The sequence below is a fragment of the Equus caballus genome, chromosome 31 (genome assembly GCF_041296265.1).
Source record: "Equus caballus isolate H_3958 breed thoroughbred chromosome 31, TB-T2T, whole genome shotgun sequence".
In the NCBI taxonomy this organism is placed as follows: Eukaryota; Metazoa; Chordata; class Mammalia; order Perissodactyla; family Equidae; genus Equus; species Equus caballus.
The window spans coordinates 10,030,001-10,057,617 of record NC_091714.1 but is presented as its reverse complement, the minus strand read 5'-3'; the positions used below and the strand labels follow the sequence as shown (position 1 = coordinate 10,057,617).

At 50.7% G+C, this 27,617-nt stretch overlaps 1 protein-coding gene across 11 annotated transcripts in view; it reads left to right on the top strand.

The window, feature by feature from the left end:
• Positions 1–27,617, top strand: part of SYNJ2 (synaptojanin 2) — a 117,611-nt gene that overhangs the window by 53,072 nt on the left and 36,922 nt on the right. For all 11 annotated transcript variants that reach the window (XR_011434375.1, XM_023633039.2, XM_070256304.1 and 8 more), the window contains exons 6-16: positions 4,422–4,483; positions 9,270–9,366; positions 11,699–11,871; positions 14,743–14,824; positions 15,570–15,719; positions 15,795–15,960; positions 18,322–18,513; positions 20,351–20,432; positions 21,682–21,822; positions 23,604–23,796; positions 25,931–26,089. Coding sequence is in view for 10 of the 11 variants with exons in the window: in XM_023633039.2 (XP_023488807.2) it covers positions 4,422–4,483; positions 9,270–9,366; positions 11,699–11,871; positions 14,743–14,824; positions 15,570–15,719; positions 15,795–15,960; positions 18,322–18,513; positions 20,351–20,432; positions 21,682–21,822; positions 23,604–23,796; positions 25,931–26,089 (1,497 nt within the window). In the remaining variant the exon portion in view is untranslated. The remainder of the gene's footprint in view (positions 1–4,421; positions 4,484–9,269; positions 9,367–11,698; positions 11,872–14,742; positions 14,825–15,569; positions 15,720–15,794; positions 15,961–18,321; positions 18,514–20,350; positions 20,433–21,681; positions 21,823–23,603; positions 23,797–25,930; positions 26,090–27,617) is intronic.

The following is a 27,617-nucleotide window of genomic DNA, read 5'->3' as shown; positions in this document are numbered from 1 at the left end:
CGGGGGCGTGGGGAGACTGGAGAGGCAGACAAGGGCCAGATCAGGACGGGCTTGGTGTGTTCCACTGGGGAGTTTACGCTTTACCCCAGGAGCCACTGGTAGAGTGGTACCCAGACTTTGTTGCACATTAGCATCCCCTGTGTAGCTTATTGAACCTGACACCGAGGTGCGTGCCATCCCGTTTAAGTCACAGTGTCTGGGGGTGGAAGCCAGGCATCTACTTTTTGAAGACTCCAGATGACTCGATGTGCTGGAGGATTTAGGAACCACTCAGTGCTATGCTGTTAAGCCCGGTTTCTTAGGGCCAGGAGGGACAAGTTCGGATTTGTAGCATCTGCCCGTTTCTGCGGTGTAAATACTCCCATCATGGCCAATTTCAAGCTACCAGCTTGACGTCACTGAACTGGGAGGTGGCAAGAGATGCCCACACAGTCGGCTTGTGAGCTGGTCAGAGCTGGCTCCAGCACACACTGGGCCACTGCACGAAGGGTTTCCAGGGCTGAGGGACATGATTCGGCATAAAGGTAATAGGATTTAGTTTGGAGGGAGAAGACTGAAGGTAAGGACACCAGGTGGGACTGTGGCAGTGATCCAGATGACACATGCTGGCTGCCTTAACTAGGGGAGGGGCAGAGGGATGCCGGGAGAGATTCGGACATGCCATTTGGGACTCTGGGACTCTCCAGTGCTGGTGCAGGCTCTGCTTTGACTAACACAGCCGGGCGTTCTCGAGACTTTGGTTCTTCTCATGGCCAGCTCCCTAGGCTCAGTCTGTAGTCTACAGGAGTGAACTGATGACTTCAGACAGGAGTGATTGGCCAAGTGTCCACTCGGCCAGGGGGAGGAGGCCGGGTGAAGGAGAAGGAGGGAGACTAAAAAATGTAGAGGCAGTCAGTTCCAGAGGCCCGGCGCCAGCGGTGGTTTCATTCCAGCCCCTGACTGCAGCTCGTTTTTGAGGCTTCTGACACACAGTGGCCTCAGGACGGGGTGACACCAGAGAGGAGAGATGTGGGTCAGTGTCAGAGCAGGACAGAGCGAGAGGCAGGGTCCAGGTGGGGGGAGGCAGGACGTGAAGCCTAAGGCAACCAGGCTAAAGGGATGATGAAGGAAGCGTGACCTCTGTGGAGAGGATGTCTGAGGCCCCACTTCTGCCCCAGGCCCTGTCCACTTTCGGAGGTGGGCGGACACAGCGTGTGGTCATGTTGCCCAAGGAAGCAGCCCTGGGCGGGCTAGGCCTGGTCACAGGGTGCCCCATGGCTGTGCAGGAGTGGACACAGCCCCCCGAGCTCATTTCCTGCTTCCTTAGCCCCTCACAGGTATTTGCAACCTGAGCAGAAAGGGAGTAGAGAAAGAAGAGCAGGTGGAAACAGTTCTCGAACTTAGTGTGTGCGCACGCGCATGTGCAAACACAGGAATCAGCTGGAGGGCTTGCTAAAACAGATTTCTGCTTGTTCTCAGTATGCAGGGGCACAGTTTCTGTCTAATTAGTCTGCACCTGTTATGTAGAGCTGTTAGAAACCTTGAAGCGCGCTTGTAGGTCTTTCCACGGTGATCCCAGGGTTCCCTATCTCTTTCCCTTTCCACAGCACCCAGGGCCGTGTGGACCCCTGGGGTCCAGGTGTGCTCACTCAGACCTGGACTGGTTCTGCAGTTCAGAATGGAACTTAGGTCATTGTTATAATGGGAGGAAATTTGAGCCCAGAGATTGGATGCTCCTGAGTCTAGTCATCTGTGACTGAAATTTCTACCTGTTTCGAAGAAGAAACTTTGGGTTATGACTCAGGGAGACAGAGTTAGACGTGTCGAATAAGAGAACTTGTCATGACTAAAACCTAGGCTTCTGGGCCCTAAATCCTGGTCTTTCCAGTCTCCTCTGTGTTCCCATGGGAACGATTCTGGAAACAGCTGCGGCTTATCCCCGAACCCGGGGCAGATTTCTTGTGATGACTGACAGACTGACATGGAGCAAACAGCCCCTTCTCTTGGGTTTCAGGCCCTGGGAATCTCTCAGAGCGGGACTAAGAGGAACATAGACTCGCTTTCCTCCAGCACCTTCCTTGTAAGTTCAGAAGAAAGACAGAGCTGGCTCGCCTTGGAGTGTAGGACAGAGCTGTCTTCTCGGAACCCAGGGCTGTGAAAGTTTTTGGAAGTAAGCATCTGGCAGGTGTTGATGACCATCAAGAAAGGAGGGCAGAGGAAGCATAGAATGAAGACATTGGGTTGAGCCTTTCTTAGGAACTCCCAGAGTTTCTTAGGACCAAACGGATTTGTGACTTTATTTGTAGAATCATTTGGATGGACAAACCTAATCCCAGTAATTTCTAAATCTATTGCTGAGAAACCAGTTTTCTAGATGGGTGCTTTCCTCAAGTGGGAACAGGGCTAGATGTCGTCATACTCAGTAATCATCGCATCTCATCTGGATGGATCTCATGACACCACTTTGACAACGCTCAATAACAAGCAAGACTAAACCATACATTTTAAGAAACCTTTTATCTTGAGATAATTTCAGACCTACAGAAAACTCGTAAGACCAGTAGAGAGAACTCCCATTTGTCCTTTACCCAGAGTCTCTAAATGCTAACATCTTGCCACACACACATATGCTATCATTTTTTGAACCACTTGAGAGTCACTTGTGTATATCATGTATCTTCTTAATATGTTGGGGTGTTTCTCCCAAGAGAAAATATATTCTCTTACGTCACTGCAGTGTAGGTTCATTTTCAGGAAATTTAACATTGACCCAATACTTTAATCTGCAGTCCATATTCCAGATTTATCAATTGTCCCAGTAATGTCCCTCATGGCACCTTTTCCCCTTCGGTCCAGGATCCAGGCCAGGATCACGCCCTGCATTTAGGTGTGACATCTCTAGTCTCCTTCAATCTGAATCAGTTCTTCTGCCTTTCTGTCTCTTGTGACACTGACATTTTTAGAAAATGTAGGCCTTCTTTTCCTTTGGATCAAACGTGCCTCATTTTGGGGTTTCCCAGTGATTCATTATGGTCAGGTTGAGGGTATGGATCCCTGATGCCATGTCCTTCCAGGGGTCCCATCTGGAGGCCCACAGAGTCTATCTGGCCCTCTGTAGTGATGTTGATTTTGATCGCATGGGCAAGGTGCTGTTTCATGGCTTCACTTATAGTTAACATATTTTCCTTTTCAACTGATAAGCATCTCTTGAGACTCTGAGGCCATGCCAATATCCCACTCCTCCTCAAACTTCCCCTTAATGTTTCTGATCAAAGGATGATTTTTGCCAAACAATTCTTTACTATGATGGTTATCAAATGACGATTTTTCCATCACTTCCTCCATTTTTATCAGTTGCTATTCTACGGTAAGGAAGAGCCCTCCCTTCTCCCCCATCCACCTGCCCACCCGTCCACCCCTCTGTCCACTCACCCTTCCGTCCACCCACCCAGCCATCTACACATCCATCTGCCCACCTATCTCTCCACTTACCCAGCTGTCTGCCCACCCATCCCTCCACTTACCCAGCTGTCTACCCACCCATCCCTCCACTTACCCAGCTGTCTGCCCACCCATCCCTCCACTTACCCAGCTGTCTGCCCACCCATCCCTCCACTTACCCAGCTGTCTACCCACCCATCCACCTAGCCACCTACTAATCCTTCTGCCTACCCCCCCAGCCATCTACCCTCCACTTGCCTATCCATCTCCCCATCCGCTCACCCAGCCATCTACCTGTCTACCTGTCTACCCATCCACCCAGCCATCTCCCCCCGCCATCCACGCATCCATCCATCTACCTCATCTACCCATCCATCCAGCTCTCATCTGTATAGATTGATGGACTCCTATTTTATTCATCAGGTTATAATCCATTACTGTCCTTTTGTAATTCAATGCTCAAATTGTCCCAGATTTGTCCAGAGAGAGCCTCTTCATGCTGGCTCCAATAACAATACATAGTTTTAAGTTAGTTTTTTAAACTTCCAGTGTTAAATAGGTAGTTCTAAATAATAAGGCAAATTAGTTTGCAGGTGATTATAACTCAGATTTGGGGCAGTCGAGGTCTCTGGATTTGTAGAGGAGGCTGCGATGTGGTTTTCTCTCCCCAGTTGGCTTAGCTGCACCTCCGCACTATGGAAGCGCTTGCAGATCTGACAGGGTCCTCATGGTCTTACCCTGAAGTTTCTCTTCTGTCTGTGGAAGAAGTCCAGCCTGCCTGGTCCAGGCTGCAGCTGGGACTGGGCCACCGCAGAGCCAGACTCAGGCTTCAGGACCTGAGTTCAAGGCCTGGCCTTCCAGAGCTGCGAATGGGCCACGGAAGGGGCCAAGTGGCTGCCGCGTGTGGTGGGAGACAGGCAGTGAGAGGGGAAGGGGGAAACCGTTGCTTCCTGGGTTCGTAGAGCAGGAGGAATCACTAGTGTTATTTCTTTTTGCTTTAGGTTGGCTCGCATCATCTGAGACTCAACAGAGGCCTGGAAGCCAATGCCCCTGCTTTCGACAGGTAGGGTCATCTGACAGCATCCTAAGCCTCTCGTCCTTAGGAGCCTTCCTCCCATCAGACAGCAGCACAGGGAAGAGTGTGCAGTGGGAACGGGAGGACTCCAGATCCGGACTCTCAATCTGCCTTTTCCTTTAGTTCTTTATGCAACAAGAGAGTTTACTTACTGATAAGTAAGAATTTCTACTTACTCTCAGGTTTCGCTGAAGGTTCATTAATAAATGCTCAGGTAACACTTTGCAATTATTTTATCTGATCAGTTTCTTCTTCAATGAAACTTTATCCATTTGTCCCGGCTAATAAGGAATAATCTAAATTATCGGATATTTGTAGCTGGTTGGTTTTGTTTTAAAAGTAATATATTTCCAGGTTTTAAAAAGTCACAGTATAGGAAGGTATAAAGTGAGAAATAAAAGTACCCTAACTCCAAATTCCCACTGCTAGAGATTTTACTTTTAGTTTTTCCTATATCATTCTAGAAAAAATTTTGGCATATACATAGTTCATTTTTGAAAACACAAATTGGAGCATAACACACTTACCATCTTGCAATTTGCTTAAGAAAAGCCGTTGTTATCAAACCAGGTTTGTTTTGCCCATTGCATGAAAAGCCAGTCACCAAGATGACGAGTTTGCAGCAGAGAAAAGGTTTATTCACAAGGCAGCCAAGTGAAGAGACGGGAGAGCACATCTCAGATCTGCCTCCCTGAAGATGGGGATTAGGGATATTTATGGGATAAGGGGGCGGGGCGGTCTGAACTGTGGGGGTGATGATTGGAGGCAAAGAGGACTGAGGTAACTGCTGATCTGCACAGGTATAGTCAAGCTTCCTGCCTCTTCAGAGGATGTGTGTTTACAAAATGGCAGTGTTACCATGACCTGAGGGTGGAGTTTTTGGCTCCCTGACCTCAGGAGTTCACCTGTTGGACACCTGCACAGGCCCAGTTGATGGGCTGATGGTCTTCACCAGCCTGAACTAGATAGGGGTCGACTCTTAGTTCCTGAAAAACAACTCAGGCATCTGTTACCATGGTGACCCAAGCATCAGGGATGCTGTCTATGAGGAATTTAGTGGGACTTGGTTAATATATTGCCTATTTACCTGTCTTTTAAAAATATGCAGCATAGCCTAACAACAAGTGGGCAAATAACTGAAGGTTACAATTAATAATTGCCAAAAAATCTTTAGTTACTAGCTACATAATCATTAATGGCTAACTGTCCACCAGTTTCACCATCGCCAAGCAATTTGTCCTTGAATAGTTAATAGCCTCTTAAAATATTTGCTTTTTTAATCTAAATACTAATTTTAAAAATCATCTTAGTGAATGTAATAAAAATTCTCAAAGTGTAATTTTTAAGTGTTTTGATCATTCCACCTGAAGCCTCATTTGGACTTTAAATTGGCTTGCAGCCTTCTTGTTTACCACAAGGCCGGTGACACCAGCCCAGCTGTGACCCCCTAATTAGCATGTTACCAGTCGTGGGCTTTTACTGGAAAGAGATGTATAATCTATTAGTCAAAGTGCTCTTGCCTTTTTCTCAGAACACTATTAATGTGTTTACACATTGTGCGTATGGAGTTCTTTTAGTTGACATTGACCTATATTATATGTTCTTACTAAACATGTAATTGAATATGAAATTCTTCTTGAGCTGACCAGAAGCAAGAAGGAAGGGACATGCTGGGCTTGTTTCAAAAGCGTTCATGTGTTTTTGAGCTTTTTTTAAAAAAAAATATTTTAAGAACGTTTACATAGACTTGAAACTTTTTATTTATTTTTTTATTGTGAGGAAGATTGGCCCTGAGCTAACATCTGTACCAATCTTCCTCTATTTTATGTGGGATGTCACCACAGCATGGCTTGATGAGCGGAGCTAGATCTGCACCAAGGATCCAAATTTGTGAACCCTGGGCTGCCAAAGCAGAGCACACGAACTTAACCACTATGCTGGCCTGGGCTTAAAACTTTTTAAATCCTGTTAGTGTATGGTGTATGTACGTGTGTGCGTATGTGTGTGTGCGAGCTGGAGGGAATAAGCCCTCCCTTTTCTCACAAGCCCCCTTCCCTGAATCCAGGAGGTAAACTTAATCTCTTCTGCAAATCATCAAACAATTTTGTGAGACCATAAGTCCTTTTTCAAGCCGCTACTGCTTAAACTTGTTTGGCTTACAGTAAGTTTTATTTTTTCATGCTTCCTAACCACGAAGCTTGCCTAGAATTGTGCACTCTCACATTCCCAGTGGAAGGGGCTGCCCGTTCTCATGCTACTCGCAACAGTGTTGTCCTCACTGAGGATGACGTTTAGAAGTGAGGTCACACATTTCTCTAATAGACGGTGGTGGGGCGCTGGGGGCTCCCCTGAGGAGTGGGGCTGCCATCACGCCCTGGAGGGGTGTCCCAAATCTCTGGGTCATCACGGGGCTCTCTCAGGAGTTTCTGAGTTCTTTGATGGATTTGGTCCAGAGTAAACCCCTTCCCCACCCACCGCTACAGAAAATCCTTTACGTGGGTAGTTAGTACCTGCAGAATGCTTGTTGCTCATTGTCAATGCCGTGCCATTTGTGCAGGTTCCTCACTGTGTTCTTTTGTCTGCCATCTGTCTGGAGGGAGCTGGTGTTTTGAGCATGCCTCTGGCTGTGATTGCTTGAGGAGGATCTTGTCTCGCAGTGTGGCAATGAGTTTTGATGAAAGAATTAACCTTTCACCTTTGCGGGACAGTGCAACTCTGCTCCTTCCTCCCTCTGTCACCTTGCGTGGAGCTGCTTGTGTCCGGATTCTTGGTGTAGACATGAGGGGTGTTTGGCCGTTGATCCCTGAATGTGAGAAGGATGCTGCCAGATGCAAATCTGACTCCTCAATGTCCTGAAAACTCCACAGTTTTCCAAGGAGCTCCATGTAACAGTCAGAGAGGGGCAGAGAGAGTGAAAAAGGCTCCTGCATGCACAGAGCCACCTCAGTGGCCTTGGGGCGGACTCCAAGACCCTCCCCCTTGGAGCCAGTGAAATGAGTTTTTAATTTATCAATAAGTGTATTATCTTATTTTTAAATTAAAAGGAAGGAAAGAAAAACCAACTCCCATGTGCCAAGCACTGTCGTCGTCACTTTTACTCATCTTTTTAGTCCTCAGAACCATTCTTTAAATAAGGAGGATTGGCCTAATGGTGCAGACGAAGGAACTAGCTTGGAAGGGATGAATAATTTGGTCAAGGGTGTTTCGGGCTGGCGACACGAATGATGAGTAATATCGTTCGTCTTCCAACTCTGGAATTGGGAACCAGCTGACACTTAGGTCAAGCTTCAGGCAATTGGAGATGAGACATCAGCCTTATTTCTGATAAGCTGCATTGTGGGGTGTGGCCACAGTGGACATCCTCACATTTCACCGCCAAATCAAAGGTACTCAGTGATGGGCTGAGCTCAGACTTCCCACCCAAGTGGAGCCTGCTCTTGGGCTCCACATGTCGGACCTCAGGCCAGGATGCACCGTCTCCGGGCATGCAGACCCAGAAGAGGGCCCATAGGGGCCGAGCCACACACATCCCGTTTCTTCTGGCTCCCTCGCCCAGGGCTGCCGCAGTGCACAGCTCCAGGGAGAGTGCACAGCCTGTCAGCTCGTACAGAGCCTCTATTTTGAGCCATCTCTTCACGCCCTCCGTCTTCCCCCCAAGGAGGGCCTGCAGGGCTGCCAGGAGCATCTTTCTAGGAGGATTCCTCACACAGAGAGGAGCCTGGGGGTAGACGCACCCTTAACTTGTCATCAGAGGAACCCTAACCACCCACTTCAGAATCCATATTCTTCTCCTGCACTCTGCTAGCCCTCAAAGTAGGAAGTATTTTTTTCTCTTATTGGGCTAAAAATGGTTCTTTTGTATTAATTAACTTGAAAAAAATCCATTTATAAAAGAAACATTTCATTGTAGAAATTTGGAAAATACAAAAATGTATAAAGAAGAAAAAAATTTAAATCACATAAAATTCCACCACTTTTGACAACACGGAGTGTTATCTCCCAGTCTTTTCTCTATATTTAGGGATAAAGATCGCACTCTTAAAATAGAGTTTTGCATCTGCTTTTTCCATTTTGTCTTTTTCCTATGGTTTTTTTTTTTTTTTTAAAACTACATGTGAACATTTCTAATGTTATTAAAATTGTAAAGTTACTTTTCAAAAGCTGGTGGTAAGGGGTAAATATTAGAATCTCTCCCTAATATTTCAACACGTGTTTAAAAAGTAGTCTCTGATGTACGAATATTTTTGTAAAGCCTGAGATTTTGGTGTGCCCTCTTGTTTGGGTTAAACGTAATGAAATGCAGCACTTAGAGAAAAAAATGGACACTGAGGTTGACAGCTCTCCTACCAATTTTTCAAGTTTGGAGAAGGAAGCTACCAGGTGAAGCCAGAGATTAATTTCAGAGAGATGCACATTGCATTTCTAAAGCTCTGTTAATGAAAGGCCGAGTTCGCTGTTCTAGATTTCATGGAGGAACTGTATAGAAAGGCTGGCATACCTTCATCTGCTATTCTGCTTATGTAGAAGTCTGACATATTGTGAGTTCCTCTCAGCCTGTGCCTTCCTGCACACAGATGGTTGACATGCTTGTCCCTGACAGTGAGGTTGAGTGAGCAGCCAGGGGGCTGGGAGAGATCTCCATCCTTTGGGCTCATTTTCCCACACTTCGGGCTCTGGGGGGGTGGCGCCTCCTGGACCTCTCATGCGCATCAGGTCCCTTCTGCACCCTGTGTCCTGGCGACACGGGGTCACGTGCTGCCCTGCTCCCTTGCAGGCATATGGTGCTTCTGAAGGAGCAGTATGGGAAGCAAGTGGTCGTGAACCTGCTGGGGAGCAGAGGCGGAGAGGAGGTGCTCAACAGAGCGTTCAAGGTAAACCCTGTCCCTTGCCTGCTTCCTGCACCGTGCGGGGGTGGGGGGGCGGGGTGGTGGTGAGGGAGCCCAGGGCCCCGCCCCGAGGCGGGCTTCTGTGGGCACTGGAAACAGTGCTGTTCTCACTGCCCTCACCATCTTTGGGGAGGTTTTCTTCCGCTTCTCTCCAGCATTAGGCAATTAGGGTTCCTGGCGTATGAAGGTTAACTTTAATGAGCTGGCGACTGGGAGAATTGGCTCAAAGTCAAAACAAAGCATCTCCCGTCACCAGCTGCGTTTCCTCCACTGCTCCCTTCTGGGGCTGTGAGGACTCACGACAGCTGGGCCTTTCCCGGCTCTCTTGGGCGGGCACACACACACACACACACACACACGTGCACATGCACATGCATGCCTTTCGGCTTCATCCTGCACATCCCTGAGCTGGTGAGGGAGCCTGAGTTCCCCGTTCCTTCCTTAGTGTGGCTCAGCTGCCGGCTCCTGGCGAGCTCCCACAGACTCCCGCAGGGCACCTGTGCCTGGAGTGGCCCCTTAGAGCCCCTGCTCAGGTTAAGGCAAGGAATCTACCTGATTTCCTCCTGTGAACTTGGAGCCTTCAAACCTTCCAGCCTTGTTGGAGCTGCCCCTGAAACTGAACCCTGTGCCCGGCTCCCTGTGGCTTCTGCAGAAAAACTCTCTGGTTGTCTAAGCTCAAGAAGCCCTGTAGGAGGAGAGTTTGAAGTGAGACTTCAGCTCAGTGGGAACGGAGGGCCCACCTCTGCGTGTCTCCTGCTGCCCTGGCCCCTGACCCCTGGCTGGTGGACGCTGAGTCCAGCTGGTGCTCATTTCTCTGCTCAGAAAAGCCGCGTGCTTGGAGCAGACTTTCCGGTGGCCAATTTCATTTGGCCAGACCTGCTTTTCCTGTTTGGTTTGTTGCTATTGGCAACAAGCTGGGCCGTATCTCCTCTCCCTCCCATCTTGGCAGCAGTGTTGGCAGCTTATTTTAAGGGAGAAGAAGAAGAAGAAGAAAAAAGAACCCAAGAATCTCCTGCCCCTTTATGTCTTGAGTTATGGGAAGGGGACATCCTCAGCCCCTGTGTCAGCTGGTGGAAGTGTCCCCAAGCTCATTTGTCATCGTGGGGGCAGGAGATGGCAGCGGTCTCGTGGCCCAGGTCGGGGAGGAAGGCTCCCGGGCAGATAGGAGGTCAGAAGTGGACACACCACTTGGAGGAGACCTGCCTGGGCTCCAGCTCCTTCAGCCCATCAGCTCTGCCACACTGAGGTCCATGCACCACGAGCTGGCCTGTGACCAGCGGTAGTTGGGCCACAATTGGACAAAGCACTTGCTCCAGAACATAAATCCTGTAAGTGGCGCACTCTTGAGTTCAGCATACTTCTTCGTAGCAAGACTTTCTTAGTGATGCCAGCCGTGTGCTGATTTGCATTCTGGCTCACGGTGGACGGGCACTCTTGTGTTTCAGGGACCAGATAGATTGAAGTCATTCTAGTCCTTCAAGGTCATTAGATTCTCTGGCTGGGCGAATGCTGGACAAGTCTGACCTGAAGCCATGCAGGAGGGTGTGGGATGGGGAGGCCTGAGGCTAGGTGCCCTGGGAGGGCAGCCAGTTCACCCTTTACTGTCTGCTGAGAGCGCTGAGGAGCTGTCGGGTGAGGCTCCTCCTGTGGAAAGGAGGCCTCTGCCAGGAGCCTCACGTGGGCTGGTGTCTACCTGCTGTGCTTTCCCATCTCCAGCCCCACCTCCATTCCAGTTCACGTGCCAGACTGGGCCCACTGGCCCTGGCCACCTATCTCCCCCACCCTGATGTTTCACTGGGCTGTGCCTCCTGCACCTCCTCTCTTGGGGCCCCGAGGACCCACCAGGAGACTTGGCTACTTCTGAGCACACCCGCCAGAGACATGTGCTTGTCAGGATGGGACTGGTTACCAGGGCAACGGGGAGCTGGATTATGAGCTCCGCAGCCTGCCGCGCTGCCCTGCCCTGGGTGGGCCTGTGGCACTTGGGAGCCTGAAGAGCAGAGCAGCCCTTCCCTCGTCGGAGCCCTGCGGAAGGGTGATGTCGCTGCAGGGCTGTGGGCTGCCCCAAGGAGCCACACCCGCTCTGGCTGTCTTTTGCCCAAGGTGGACCTTCTGCAGGCAAGATGCTCTTGTCCCCGGGGTCTTTGTTCTGGGCCTCCTTTTCCGGGTCAGGACCGATAAACTGCTTGGTCCACCCTGAATTGTAAAGCTAAACCGTGTGCTCCCGCAAGTGAGCTGCTCGGATTCCGGCTGTGAGAGGAGGTTCGCAGTCACTGTCTCCCTCCCTCCCTGCCACCCTCTTCCTTTCCCCTTTCAGAAGTTGCTCTGGGCTTCCTGCCATGCTGGCGACACGCCTATGATCAACTTTGACTTCCATCAGTTTGCCAAAGGCGGCAAGCTAGAGAAATTGGAGAACCTGTTGAGGCCCCAGCTGCAGCTGCACTGGGATGACTTTGATGTGTTCACCAAGGGCGAGAATGTAAGTCCACGGTGAGTCTCCACCTGCGTCTGCATCTTCCTGCGACTTAGCTGAGCGTCCAGGGATGTGTGCCCTCCCTCGCTCCTAGCTACCCTTGCAGTTTCCTGACCACAGGCTCAGCGATGTTGGGGATCCTGGGTTCCAGCCTTCTCCTTTCCCTTCTGCAATCAGAAAATGCTTTTGAATTTTGCAAGTAGATGGCAAAGCATGGTTTTCTGGCAAGATTAACTTACTAATAAAGGGGACTAGGTTAAAATGTGGATCCATGGTGACCATCTAACTTATCATCCAAACTGTGATGAGAACCCGTGAGAGTGAAGGGGGCAGCTAGCATAACCCCGATTGCCCCAGGAAGCTGGGATGGGGACTCCTTGCTCCGAAAGGAAAGGAAGTCCAGTTTCCTCAAATCACAATACAGTGGAGCCTTGTGATTCACAGGTTCTGTGTTTGCAAATTTGCCCAGTCGCTAAAATTTATTTGTAACCCCCAAATCGGTGCTCATGGTACTTTCACAGGCATGCTTAGAACAGTGACAAATTTGAGTCACCCGATGTGCATGTTCCCAGCTGGGGTGGAGCAAGGCTACGCTCTGCCTTCCATTTCAGCTCTCCTGCTGTAAATGTGTCCTTTTGACAATCTATTTAGTACCACGTTTTTCACTTTTTTGTGTATTTTCTTGGTGATTTCACTGTTTAAAATGGCCCCCAATATATTGCTAAGTGCTGCCTGCTGTTCCCAAGCCCAAGAAGGCTGTGACATGCCTGTTGGAGAAAATACACGTGTCAGAGAATCTTCGTTCAGGAACGAGTTACATGCTGTTGCCAAGAGTTCAGTATTAACCAACCAACAGTGTGTATGGAATTAGGTGTCTTTAAACAGAAACACAACAAAACAAGGTTCTATGTTGACTAGTTGATGAAAATGTGTGATCAGAGGCTCCAGGGACCTAACCCTGTATTTCTCCTAGGAGCAAGGGTTCAGCATTTGCTAATTTGCTAATGGTTCAATTCACAAATTGCTCACAGCAACTTTCTAGAACAAAGCTATGGCAAATAACGAGAACTGACTGTGTTGATAATGACCCAGGTGTGCAGTCTGCTGAGTGTGTGCTCTAGGTCAGCATGCCACTCTAGCACTGCTGGGGTCCATCGGGATGCTGGGGTCCGTTGGGATGCTGGCGCCCGTTGGGATGCTGGGGCCCATCGGGATGCTGGGGTCCATCGGGACGCTGGGGCCCATCGGGACGTTGGGGTCCATCGGGATGCTGGCGCCCATCGGGATGTTGGCTGGGGCCCATCGGGACGTTGGGGTCCATCGGGATGCTGGTGCCCATCAGGATGCTGGCTGGGGTCCATCGGGACGCTGGGGCCCATCGGGACGTTGGGGTCCATCGGGATGCTGGCGCCCATCGGGATGTTGGCTGGGGTCCATCGGGACACTGGGGCCCATCGGGATGCTGGGGTCCATCGGGACGTTGGGGTCCATCGGGATGCTGGGGTCCATCGGGACACTGGGGCCCATCGGGATGCTGGGGTCCATCGGGACACTGGGGTCCATCGGGATGCTGGTGCCCATCGGGACGTTGGGGTCCATCGGGATGCTGGCGCCCATCGGGATGTTGGCTGGGGTCCATCGGGATGCTGGGGTCCATCGGGATGCTGAGGCCCATCGGGACACTGGGGCCCATCGGGATGCTGGGGTCCATCGGGATGCTGGTGCCCATCGGCATGCTGGCTGGGGTCCATCGGGATGCTGGGGTCCATCGGGATGCTGGCTGGGGTCCATCGGGATGCTGGGGCCCATCGGGATGCTGGTGCCCATCGGCATGCTGGCTGGGGTCCATCGGGATGCTGGGGTCCATCGGGATGCTGGGGCCCATCGGGATGCTGGGGTCCATCGGGATGCTGAGGCCCATCGGGACACTGGGGCCCATCGGGATGCTGGGGTCCATCGGGATGCTGGTGCCCATCGGGATGCTGGCTGGGGTCCATCGGGATGCTGGGGTCCATCGGGATGCTGGCTGGGGTCCATCGGGATGCTGGGGCCCATCGGGATGCTGGTGCCCATCGGCATGCTGGCTGGGGTCCATCGGGATGCTGGGGTCCATCGGGATGCTGGGGCCCATCGGGATGCTGGGGTCCATCGGGACACTGGGGCCCATCAGGACGCTGGGGTCCATCGGGACGTTGGGGCCCATCAGGATGCTGGGGTCCATCGGGACACTGGGGCCCATCGGGACGCTGGGGTCCATCGGGATGCTGGGGTCCATCGGGATGCTGGGGTCCATCAGGATGCTGGGGTCCATCGGGACGTTGGGGCCCATCAGGATGCTGGGGTCCATCGGGACGTTGGGGCCCATCGGGATGCTGGGGTCCATCGGGATGCTGGCTGGGGCCCATCGGGATGCTGGGGTCCATCGGGATGCTGGCTGGGGCCCATCGGGATGCTGGGGTCCATCGGGATGCTGGGGTCCATCGGGATGCTGGCTGGGGCCCATCGGGATGCTGGGGTCCATCGGGATGCTGGCTGGGGCCCATCGGGATGCTGGGGTCCATCGGGGTGCTGGGGTCCATCGGGATGCTGGCTGGGGCCCATCGGGATGCTGGCGTCCATCGGGATGCTGGGGCCCATCGGGATGCTGGGGTCCATCGGGGTGCTGGGGTCCATCGGGATGCTGGCTGGGGCCCATCGGGATGCTGGGGTCCATTGGGATGCTGGGGTCCATCAGGATGTGTTCTGGGGGTTCTGGTGGGCTATCAGGGAGGAGGTGAGTTTTGATATGCCTTTCCTCAGGGGTCTACAGTCAAACATAGGCCATCGCGCTACGGCCATTGCTCCTTCGAACGTAACTCGTAACCATCTGCATTTCCTGTTTTCCTAAGTTTTCAGAGAGGCACTTTGCGTATGAACTGTCTCGACTGCCTGGACCGAACCAACACAGTGCAGGGCTTCATCGCGCTCGAGGTCTGTCCCCGCCGCGGCCCCTCGAGCCAGCTGTGTCGTGTCCTGTGCTTCCCGCAGGGCCTGGGCTGTGCGCCTTCATCAGCAAGATGAGGGTGGCGTTGCTGGGCTGACTCTCTGACTGTGGGGAGGCGGGACGGGGATGTGCCGGGCATCTGGAGAGAGGTGTTCCTGGGTGGCTGGCTTGCCTGTGCCCCAATATGCCTTTGACCCGTCACAGGCACACTTTTTCACCCTTTTTGGAATGCATCCCAGACGCGATGGCCCAAAGGTGCCAGGTGCCACCTTGAGGAGGAACAGTTCTGTGGAATGATTGTTCCCTTGGGCAAAGGCGCCGTGAGGCTGGCTGAGACGAGGCTGGGTTTGAAGCCTGGGACAGAGACCTGAGTCTGTCTAGTGGCCTGCTGCCTGGGTGACCTCGCCTGGCGCACTGCTGGGCTGGGGTCAGCGCTGTCTGCCCTCTGCCCCTGCTTGCTGTCCAGCCCTCTGGTAGTGGGGGCAGAGGGGTCAGGAGTGGGGGGGTCAGAGGAGGGCTGGGTGGAACAACAATTTAAAGTTGGGGTGCATTGTGGGGGGAAGCCCGTTCTCTGCTGCAAGGACTCCTTGTCCCCTGGAGGGGCACAGAGTAATCCACCATCTGCTGAGAAAGGAACTCACTGGGATGGCACCTGGTGACGTTCCCCCAAGGCAGCTGTCGGGGAGCTTCCGGGCGAGAATTAGTGACAAGGGTCCCTTACTTCTCATGCAGGTCCTTCATCTGCAGCTCGAGAGCCTAGGGCTGAACTCAAAGCCCATCGCTGACCGCTTCGTGGAGGCCTTCAAAGCCATGTGGTCTCTGAACGGGCACAGCCTGAGCAAGATGTTCACGGGCAGCCGGGCCCTGGAAGGGAAGGCCAAGGTAGGGGCCGGCCGCGGGCTGCGGGCGGGGGTCTGCGCGGACCCCTCTCACAGCCTGTGGTCTGGCTCTTGGCAGGTGGGGAAGCTGAAGGATGGGGCCCGGTCTGTGTCTCGCACTATCCAGTCCAACTTCTTTGATGGTGTGAAGCAGGAGGCCATCAAGCTGCTGCTGGTTGGGGACGTCTACGCCGAGGAGGCTGCTGACAAGGGAAGGATGCTCTTGGACAACACAGCCCTGCTGGGTAAGGGGGCCTCCGCTCCGCTTGCACAGAGGCGTGCAGCTGCCCTGCCATCCGGAGGGCATAGGGGGGTGGGGGTGCTAGCCAGCCCTTCCCGCCCCTCCTCATGGAATCCCAGATGGCAGTGGCAGACACTCCCCTGAGCTGTAGGGCAGAGGGAGGGAGTTTCTGTGTTTTTCTAGCCCGCGTCTTCAGCTTGACCGGTTGGCCTAAGCAGCTTGCAGCTGTGTTTTATGTCGTTTTATGAGGTGGTCAGTCATATGCAACCACGAGAGGAGGCAGAGGAGGGGCTCAGGCAAAAACAAAGCTGATTATACTCACAGGTCCTAGAGATGGGGGCTGGCACAGCACGCAGGGCCACATGAAAGACCCAGGGTGCTCAGGAGGCAGGAGCGAGGGGCGTTTCCTTTACTGGGACTTGGTGGGCTAGGCGGGACAGGATCAACAGCTTAGGATTGGCAGTTTGAATAATTCTGGTGGGCTTTGGGGTAGAGGGGTGGGCTTTCGTTGGATGGTACCTGGTCCTACGATTGATTAAGGCAGAGGAATATCGCCTCCACAGTCTGGGCCCGCAGAGGAGGTGTGGCTCAGGATTGGTTCGTTTGCACATTCACACCACGCTCTTGGCTAAGTCTAGGAATTGGCTAGCACCGGGAAGGACCGTGTCTCCCCAGCCAGAAAGGTTTTTTAAGATGTCAAACATCATAGCATACAGAAAGTAAAAATATATATACAATACCAGCTGTCACTGTATTTCCCAGGAGCCTATGCTTTCTGGCCTCAAGTGGGAGCCCGCTTTTGTACTTTCTTAGTTTGGACTGTTTTTCCAAGCCCGGAGGAGGGGAGAAGCCGAGAGGACTCTGCAGGAGTCTGCGTCGATTTCTTTGAATGCTAACTCACACCGGAACCTCTTTCTCAGCCTGAATGTGTTCCTGGTCCCATTTGTCTCTGGGAGTCTCATGAGAGCAGCCTCCTGTTTCTGTCAAGGCCCCAGAACCCTGTAAAAGTGGAGGAGGCAGAAGGACATGGCCGACCCTGGGATGAGGACACCCTGTGGTCTTGGGGCTGAGACTGTCATGATTCCGTAATAGCTAGTGGTTCTTTTTTTTTTCAATTGAGGTGTAATTGACGTACAACATTCTATGAGTTTCAGGTGTACAACATAATGAATCAATATTTGTATGTACCGGTAGACGGTCACCACAATAAGTCTAGTTAACATCTATCACCACACAGTTAGAATTTTTTTCCTTGCGATGAGAACTTTTAAGATCTGCTCTCTTAGCAACTTTCAAATATACAATACAGTATTGTTCACTGTATGTTACATCCCCAGCACTTAATTTATTTTATTACCGGAAGTTTGTACCTTTTGACCCCCTACACCATTTCACCCCCTCCCCATCTCCCACCTCTCGCAACCGCCAATCTGTTCTCTGTTCTGTGGGTTCAGTTTTTTGTTGTTGTTTTAGATTCCACTTAGAAGGGAGCTAGCGTTTCTTTGGGAACATTTTAATGGCATCTTATCCCCTAGAGCCTGTGAACATTGTAGGGCGAATGGAAAAGAAGGGGAGACCTAACTTTTTTCCTTATAAGAATGTATAAGTTTTGTTTCAGAAATTTTTGGTGTTTTTTGAAAAATTGATTGCCCACATTTAAAATGGTTTCATGGCCCTTTTCTCCTCTCTTTCTTCTGTCATTGGATGAACCTCTTACTTGGCTTCTAATAGCCAAGGTGATATTGGTGTCTGCCCTGGAAATCAGGTCAGCCCACTAAAGCTGAGAGGAGCTCTGAGAAGTATAATGAGTCTTACTTAGTAGCAAGGCAGAGGATTTAGATTTGGGTTAAATTGCTAGTTTAAAAAAATGGAATATATTCTGGATATCTAGGGTATGGACAGGGTTCAGAGTAATGATTTTTTAAAGGCTTGAGTCTGAGATAAAACAAAACATTTCAGGCATGCAAGATGGAAGATGCCAAGACGGGTGTAAGACATTTAAAGTTTTATATATATTTTGAAATACACTGAGTTGCGGTATCCTGTTGCTTAAATTCCCACTGGACCATGGAGTGACTGCTAAGGACGATATTGCCTGTGATCTGATGTCACAGCCTCTGTGGCTGCAGGTGGGGAAAGAGTGCCAAGGGAGGAACATCTCTGTGTTTTCAGGACTTTGTGACAAAAATGCCCCAGGGTGGTGTACTGCTTATGGAGGTTGTCACCTGCATAAGGAGCATAGCCCGGCCCATATCTCTAAGATCGTAAATTCCTCTCTCTCCGACAGGGAACCCCATCCATGTTTTGGGGGATGCATGGAGATTTGGAGTGCAGGCCAACATACCCTTTTTATGCCTCCTTGCAGTGACTCCCAGGGTCCTGAGAGCGATGTCGGAGCGCCAGTCGGAATTCACACATTTCAAGCGGCTCCGGATTGCCATGGGAACCTGGAATGTGAACGGGGGCAAGCAGTTCAGGAGCAACCTCCTGGGGACAGCGGAGCTGGCCGACTGGCTGCTCGACTCGCCCACGCTTTCCGGAGCCGAGGAATCCCCGGGTGAGCACGGGTGCTTCTGTGACAGCAAAGTGAAGATCCAGTGGGGCCCTCAGGTCTGACCTTTGCCACAGCCGTGGACCTGTGAAATTTGGTATTTGGTGTTCTCACTCCTCGGAATGTTTAAAGGGTGTCGTGGTCTAACTTTCCAGAAGACTCTCTGGCCAGTTAACTCTTTGGTGCCTTCTCTTTTCCGAATGTCTGGAAGGGTTATCAGAGTGGCAAATCTCTCTTTTCTCTTCACATATAGAGACTTCGCAGTTCTAGGTTTTGATCATGAGAACCTTTTTGTCATAAGGAGGACGATGCGGCTTCTGGAGCCGTGTCACCCTAAGGAGCTGGGCGGGCGTTCCTTTCATCTTGCTACTGACCAGGAACATCTCCCTGCCATTTCCCAAACCGACTCTATGACTGTATATGTCCACTTTAAGTAGTCGTGAAAGAATCTGTGTACCTTTTCAGAATAAAATAATTCCAAATTTGACACCTCACCCTTTATCTTATATCATGCAAGCTAATATTTAATAGCCTCAGAACTCGTGTTTTGAAGAATAAATGATTCCCCAGGGAGCGTTTACCCAGGGGCCTTGCTTTTCCTGGCTTCCTTGGATTCTGGAAGAGACTTGTGATTCGGTTCTCTGCCTGTGGATTTACAGGAGCCTCTCATTCTTAACAGCTGTCCTCACTGGTGCCCAGAGCCTCGTCCCCCACTGTTGCATGTGCTGTCCACACCCCTCTTGCTGTCCCGGCGGGGAAGTGGCTCACATCCACAGCTTGGAGTCATTGGGATTCTCTCTCTGTGTTGGGGGTGACCGTTCTGGATGGCCACCGGAGCAGGCCCTGTAAATGTGAGATCTTTAGCGTAACTGTGGCTGGAGCTTCCCTCGCCTTTTTGCATAAAGTGACTCCTCTTCATTCGCCGGCAGGCACAGGGTGGGTGGCAATAGCAAGCTGTCTGTTCCTTTGCAGGGAATTTTATTGGGACTGTGGGCTTGCCTCTGCTCCCACTAGAAACTCACCAGACGCGGGAGAAGGAAGGCATATGTGTCGCCAGGCAGATCAGAGGAACAGATATTTTTTCTTGAAAAAAAAGAAAAGAAACTCTAAGCCTCAGTTAAGTTGACCAGGTTGCCTCGTGTGAGCAGGTGGACACCCTGGCCTTTCCCGATGGAGTCGGCAAGGGAGGGTGTCACTTTCTGCCACAGTTGGGACCATGGCTGGGCTTCGTGGCCCAGACAGCTGAGCATCAGGAGGACGAGACTAGAAAGAGGCGGCAAATGGCTGCTGGGATTATGTTAGATCCTAACTTTCCTTGTTGAAGGGAACAAAGAGAGGAGGGATGAGGAATGCCTCCTGGCTTGCTGTGCTTCCTGTAAAGCAGGCGTTTCTGGAGCAGGTTTCATCAGTGGTTCCCAGCAGGGCTGGGCCTTCCCTTCTCTGACCCCAGGACAGCAGTCCCCTGGGACAGAACCACAGTCAGTCCTTAACAGGGCGAGGCTGGGCCCTCGAGGGACACAGACGAGTAGGAGACAGCGCCACCCCAAGTAACTTAGGGTCTGATGCACATGGAAGTTCTCAGGAAGGAAGAGGGACCAACAGGATAATGGGGGGAGGCAGGGAAAGAAGCAGGGGTTCGGAGAGGTCAGCCCCGTGCCCCAGGATGGAGACTGGGAAAGGCCGTGTGCACAGCGGGAGGCGCAGGGCAGGTCCACACAGTGCCCCGTGGACGAGTGGACTGGGCAGTGGGACAGCGGGGCTCATAGACAATGTGGTGCCCATGAGTCACGTGACACAGTCCCTAGGGAGTCTGATTTCTTTCATTTCCTGCCTTGTTCTCCAGATGACAGCAGCCCAGCTGACATATTTGCCGTGGGGTTTGAAGAGATGGTGGAACTGAGCGCAGGGAATATTGTCAATGCCAGGTAAGTGGCCAGGTGCGGGGGGTGCAGGATGGTGCTGTGAAACTCACCTGAGGGTTTCCTGAGCCGGTGCCTGGCCAGGAGCAGGGCCCCGGAGTCCTGCATCAGAATCCAGTAACCTGTGACCCTCGATGTCTGGATACTTCTGATTGGGCTCCTCCCTCCTAGGCACAGATACGCACCTCCGCGTTCCTTCTTCTCTGCTAATTAAGGAAACAGAAGGAAGGGAGGTTATCGCTCTATAGGAGGTACACTTATGGAGGTCATCACGCTGTGAGCTGGGGCATGTGAGCCTGGAGGGCGTGGGCCGACGGCCAGGCTGGGAGGGCGCTGACTCACGTTACCTGGGCAAAGGTGAGAAAGCGTGAGTGTGGGGAGGAGGTACTTCTCTTCTCTCCAGCACGTACAAAGGAAAGAAAGCCACTGGGTTAACATTAGGTATAAGGTCAACTGGAGCTTTTTCCCTAAACTGGTGCAGCTCTTTTTTTTAAAATTATTTTATTGAGGTCATAATGGTTTATAACATTGTGTAATTTCAGGTGTATGTTATTATATATCAGTTTCTGCATAGATTGCATTGTGCTCATCATCAATAGTCTAGTTTTTAATCCATCACCATACATATGAGCCCCTTTACCCTTTTCACCCTGCCCCGACCCCCTTCCCCTCTGGTAACCACTAATCTATTCCCTTTGTCCATGTGTTTGTTTATCTTCCACATATGAGTGAAATCACATGGTGTTTGTCTTTCTCTGTCTGGCTTATTTGACTTAACGTCATACCCTCAAGGTCCATCTATGTTGTTGCAAATGGGACAATTTTGTCTTTTTTTATGACTGAGTAGTATTCCATTGGATATATATACCACATCTTCTTTATCCATTCATCCATTGATGGGCACTTGGGTTGCTTCCATGTCTTGGCTATTGTGAATAATGCTGGTGCAGCTTTATTTCAAGGAACTTTATGAACAAATAATAAAACCTGACTCTTTGGAGCTCTTGTGAGTGAGGTCTTAGCTGGGTTTCAGGTGGGGGTTGGGGGCGGGGTATGTGCTGTGATGTCTGCGACACAACCAGAAATACATAGATAGTCCACTGCAGGAATCAAGGTGTGACGCTTACGTGGGAGTGCAGGCAGTACACAATCAGTTCTGTGAAAAGAATAAACCAAGAGCCGGAGGAATCTGTCGGTGGGAGAGCCCACTTCCAGCTCACTGTAAACGGCATCATTCTTTTCTTTTCTTTTCCAGTACCACCAACAGGAAGATGTGGGGTGAGCAGCTTCAGAAAGCCATCTCACGGTCTCATAGGTACATTCTCTTGACTTCAGCACAGCTGGTGGGCGTCTGTCTTTATATCTTCGTGCGTCCGTACCATGTCCCATTCATCAGGTAAGAACATTTAGTTTGCGAACATCTGGGGGAACGCGGGATTGTTCGTCCTGCTGTTTTGTTCTGACTTCCTCCTCCTCCTCGCCTTCCACAATAGGAATCAGAACCTGCCATTATTCTAGCTAAATGTAACAAAACCCCCAAGAAAAAACTGGGCTGAATAGCATATTGTCTAGCGATTAAAAAGCCACAGTGGGAACCTTCTAGCTCAGGAAGCTAAACTCTTAGACGGAGTGTTTCATGACCGTTGTCCCTCAAGCTCAGTTTTGCACGAGGAAAGGGGTTCCTTGTTGAAATTTTAGACAGGAAACCTCTGACTAAGAGCTGACTACCTCATCAGGAAATGCCAATTCTTTCATCTCTTTTAAAAAGAATTCTAAATAAGATGTGTGGGCAGAAAGCCTCTGCCACTGTCACCCATGACTGTGTCTCTGAAGTGACAGCTTTGTGAATGTCAGAAAGGGGAAACCTTAGGAAATTTGTGTTCTTGCAGGAGAGGATGTGCATGTATGTGCATCAGTGCATATGTGTATGCATACGTGTGCGTGCGCGTGAGTGCGTGTGTATGCATATGTGTGCATATGTGTGTGCATGCGTGTGTGCGCATGAGTGCGTGTGTGTGTGTGTTTTAAGGTTTGAGGGGGACTCACCTTTTCCCTCAACTGTCTCACAATCTAAAACTGCTGTCTGGTCTCATTCCTGTCATTAGAATTTCCTCCCATTTTTCTCATTGCCGATACCAGGTGCTGAGCCAGCCTTCCCTCCTCCCAGTGAAACACTTGTGCATGTTTAGAGGGCTGCAGGTGTGCCCATGGCAGCACTTGGAGAGCAAGACTGTGCTCTGTGTTCATAATCCTCTTCTGTGACTTTGGGAAAATGTTTACGTCCCTGTCCCCCTGCTGCTTTACGATGGCAGCATGGCGGTGTCCGAAGCGAGTGGGTGAAGGTCAGCCAAGGTTAGAGTGAGGGAAGGTTAGGGCGGAGGTTAGAGATGATGGGAGAAAGGGCGCGATGCTGAGGAGCCCTGGATTTCCCAGACGCTGCCTCAGGTCCTGGACGCCTGTGTCCTCGGCCTCTCGCTCCTGCAACCTCCAGCTTATTTAGCTCGCACACCAGTTGGCCAGTTACCCCCTCACCTGTCTGCCAGGTGGTAGTCCTAGGCGCAGGTGTGGGCCTCAGTCTGGGCTTCAGCCCGTGGTCCTGTGCACCTACACATTCACCCGTATGCATTATAAGTTGGCATTTTCACACGAGCAGGAGTCTGCATCGAAACCACCTACCCAGCCCAGCGTAAATAACTGGAGGTTTCCTGTGTCTTGAAATGAGTAGATTCCCTGAAGACCCCTCCTGTGCTTTGCAGTAAAGCCGCATGGCGTGGGGCGGGGTGGGGGGTGGTGATGTCTGTGCCGCCTCTGCTGGCAGCGACAGCTGGAACGAGGAAGTGGAAAGCAAGGATGAAGGTGATTCCACGGGGGCCTCGGGGGCACTTTTGTAAGTGCAGAGCCCTTCAGCGTTGGGGCCGTGGGGCTGATTCTGCAAACCCCCTACAAGGAAGCCACCGGCAGTGAGAGGAAGGATGTCAGGAGGGACAACAGAGTGGATGGTGGGCACGCAGGTCTCTGTGGCCTGGCCGCTGAGGACGTGGTGAAACAGCCTCTGAGCTGATGGGTTTGGAGTTTTCAGAGCCGCAAGCCTCATGCCGCTGCCCGGCTCGTCTCTGTAGATGCTTTCTCTTTGGAGCCACTAAGAAGCCAGCTCTGTGTGTGCATTCTCTGTTCCAGGGATGTGGCGATCGACACAGTGAAGACCGGCATGGGAGGGAAGGCAGGAAACAAAGGTGCCGTGGGCATCCGCTTTCAGCTCCACAGCACCAGCCTCTGCTTCGTGTGCAGCCACCTGACGGCCGGGCAGTCCCAGGTGAAGGAGAGGAACGAGGACTACAGGGAGATCACCCAGAAGCTGAGCTTCCCGACGGTGAGCCCGTGGCGGCCAGCGCCGCTGACAGCTGGCTCCTGCCGGTTCAGCCCCACCCATGAGTTTTGAGCTGCTAATATGGGCAGGCACTGGGGATCCTCCGTGGGGGCGTCCCTGCCCTTGGGGCTCACACTGGGGGAGAGGAGATGACCTGGGATGGTGCAACAGAGGTAAGCCCAGGGAGTCCCTCTTCTCAATATGCTTCCTGAGTGCCCTTATGCATCCTACGTTTTCTCATGTGCTTTTTCCAGTTTTCTAATTCAAGGGAGTGGGGTGGGGAAAGAAAACCAATGTGTCCATGCCTTGTCCAAGTTAGTGAGGAACATTTGAATCCAAACAGTGTAAGACTCAATTTTCTTGAGATTCACAACCTTCACACATGCATTCTCTTGTGGTTCAGCTAAGAATGCCCATTTTCGGGGTGGCCCTGTGGCCGAGTGGTTAAGTTTGCACTCTCCACTTCGGCGACGCGGGATTTGCTGGGTTGGACCCTGGCCGTGGACCTCTGCACCGCTCATCAAGCCATGTTGTGATGGCATTCCACATAGAAGAACTAGAATGACTTACAACTACGATATACAACTATGTACTTGGGCTTTGGGGAGAAAGAGAGGAAAAAAAGGAAGAAGATTGGCAACAGATATTAGCCCAGGGCCAGTCTTCCTCACCAAAAAACAAAAACAAAAAACCATTTTTCAAATCTGATTTCATGACTGGAGAGCCCTGGGTGCTCCCACCTGTCTAAACGTTGCCAATAACGTGCATCACACCGCCCTCTAGTGGTGATCAGAGGTTTCCATTCTGGAGCCGGCAGATTCTCTTTTCAATTTCAGGTTTGAATGTTCTCTTTGCTGTGCAAAGATGACGGCTCGCACATCTTCAGCCTGGTGCAAGCCACCTGTTTCCCAGAAGCGAGGGTAGATTCCAGCTCTTCTTGCCACATATTCTGCCAGTATCTGACACGGTTGGCTGGGTCCTGGAGCTCTCCCGTGTGAGCCAGGTCCCTTAACACTGATGTCCTAGGTACTAGGCTGCACATGCACTCCAGGCAAAAAATTCTTTAGTTTTCATTCCTAAGGTGATAATCCTGGAGGTAGTTTTAAATTTCTTGTATTAAAGAAGAAACAAACGAGTGAGCTGGGAAAGTTGCAAATTATCGTTTTCCAGATTATGTAGGACATCACACATGTTTTCTTTGTGCATTTGTGTCTATGTAGTTAAGAAAAAAATGTCCAACCCTTCTTATTTAACAAGTGCTGTTTTGAAATAGTAAACTTGGGACACATTCAAAATATTTAGAGGGCTCTGGGCTTACAATACAGCTCCTTTTTTCAACAACAGAAATATTGAGGGTACCTATAAGTTAATACCCTACACCTGTGCTGTCCACTAGCCACAAGTAGCCATTTACATTTAAATTAATTAAAATTAAGACACAAAATCCTTGTTTGCGCTGGCCACATTTCAAGTGCTCAGTGGCTACACGTGGCGGGTGGCTTCCATTTTGGACAGCGTAGATGAAGGGCGATTCCATCACTGCAGAAAGTTCTGTTAGACACGCTGCTCCACACACTCATTTATTTGGCTGTGATCGTTTTAACCTTCTGTCCTGAATGTTAGCTCAGGGCTAATCTTCCTCCAAAAAGAAATAAATAAATAAAAATAAGAATAAAATGTAAGCCATGTAAAAGTTACTCAGTAGGTTTATGGGATTAGTGAAAACTGAGTTGGTCTAGAAGACTTTTTTTTTTTTTAAAGTAGCATTTTAAGAAAAACACCTCTGCTTGTCATGTGCATAGTGAGCCATTTTTTCTCCCCCTCCCACCTTCCTTGCAAGATGGGCCAGAATGATCATGATTTTCTTTCTTTCTTTTGTTTTTGGTGAGAAAGATTAGTCCTGAGCTAACATCTGTTGCCAATCTTCCTCTTTTTCTGCTTGAGGAAGATTAGCCCTGAGCTAACATCTGTGCCAGTCCTCCTCTATTTTGTATGTGGGACACCTCCACAGCATGGCTGACGAGTGCGGTAGGTCCACACCCGGGATTGGAACCCGCGAACCCGCCAAAGTGGAACGTGCAGAATTTTAACCACTCAACCACAGCCGGCCTTGATCATGATTTTCTTTACAATTTAGGGAAGAAATATTTTCTCTCACGATTACGTGTTTTGGTGCGGGGATTTCAACTACCGCATCGATCTCACGTATGAAGAAGTCTTCTATTTTGTCAAACGCCAAGACTGGAAGAAACTTCTGGAATTCGATCAGCTACAGCTACAGAAATCAAGTGGAAAAGTAAGTTGTGCTTTTGAAATATTTTTGAGCAGCTGCTCCAATGCGGGATAACAGCTACTAAAGGTGTATGCTAGGGTTTGGCAAATTAAGTTCCACGAGTGGATTTAACAGTGATGCCGATATTGTAGAAAACACGCATGATGTGTGAAGTTAGACAAACGTGAGCATCAGTTCACACCCATTTCCTGTTCCTCCTCAAATGGGCTTGCACGGCCCATTCATGGTCTGTGGGTCTTCTCTCGGCTGGAGGGGCCATTGCTTATATGAAAGGACCCTGGTGACACATAAGCCCACTGCAGGAGCCAATGTGAATGCTAATGCATGCAGATCTACCCCATGTCGTCCTCATGGGCAAGGCTTGTGGGAGCTGCTGTATTTCAGGTCCCCTGAACCACCAAGTGACCCTTTAGACTTTCCTCAAAGTATTTTATTTTGGTGATATCTCTGTGAACACGCTAACAATTAGAACAATATCTAATACACCTTGCACACCAATTTGTCTGGATAATCCTCAAGACTGTCTTACAAATTAGGTAGTATACGCATTTTATACATAAGAAAACTGAGGCCACCTTCAAATAACTTGTCTAAGGTCACACAGTCAGCACACAGAGCCATGATACAGCCAAGACTGTCAAACTACAGGGCTGTTTCTCCCCTACATGACCCCTGTGCCATTTTCGGGGACTCCGTAGGTTATGACATCGTAGGAAAGATTCAAGTATAGGATCCGTCCTCAGTTCTTCAAGGTCACGCTGGCCAGCCTCCAGGTGACACGAATCTTGTCTTCTCCTCCAGCTAATACTGTTTGCTTATTTTGGTACCTGTCATCTTCCCAGCAGGATGAGCTGAGGCGAGGGCAGCGCAGCTAAATTCCCTTTTTAAAATGCAGCTGGTTCAATGTGTGAAGATAGGAAAGTTCAGGTCTCCTACAGCGAGATTCCAATGTTCTTCCAGGTTTCTGAGCCCTCAACCCTGCGGAGGGATCACGGAGGGGGCACCAGATGGAAAAGTACCACGCCATACCTTCCTAAGACAGGCTTTTCTTTCTTCCTCCTACCAATATTCTCCACACCCTTCCACTCATGCAGGGAGTGAACGTCTGTTTCTGGGTCTTTCCATGGCATCAAGGCTGGATCCAGAGCTAAATGAAGACAGAGGAGAGTTTGACTTTAGCTCTCGGCTTCTTTTTACCCAATTTGTTTAGTTAACAAATATCTACTGAGGGCTTGCTAGGTATGGGCCGGGCGCTGCCCGAGGCCTGCAGGGTGCATCCTTGCCTCGTGCCTGGGCCCTGTCTTCTAGGTCACGGACCAGCAGACGGTGTCATAGATGGGGTACCAGAGGTGGGAGGGAGACCCAACAGTGATGTGTAAGGCGGCAGAACAAATAGATAATCATCACTTTTTTGCTAATTAAAAGGCACACATATACTCGGTTTAAGACGTGTTTGCCAACATAGTGTCGATCCTGTTACTTCTTAGGAGTAGAGCACTCTGGTATGTGCCTTTTCATTTTTTGTTTTTGC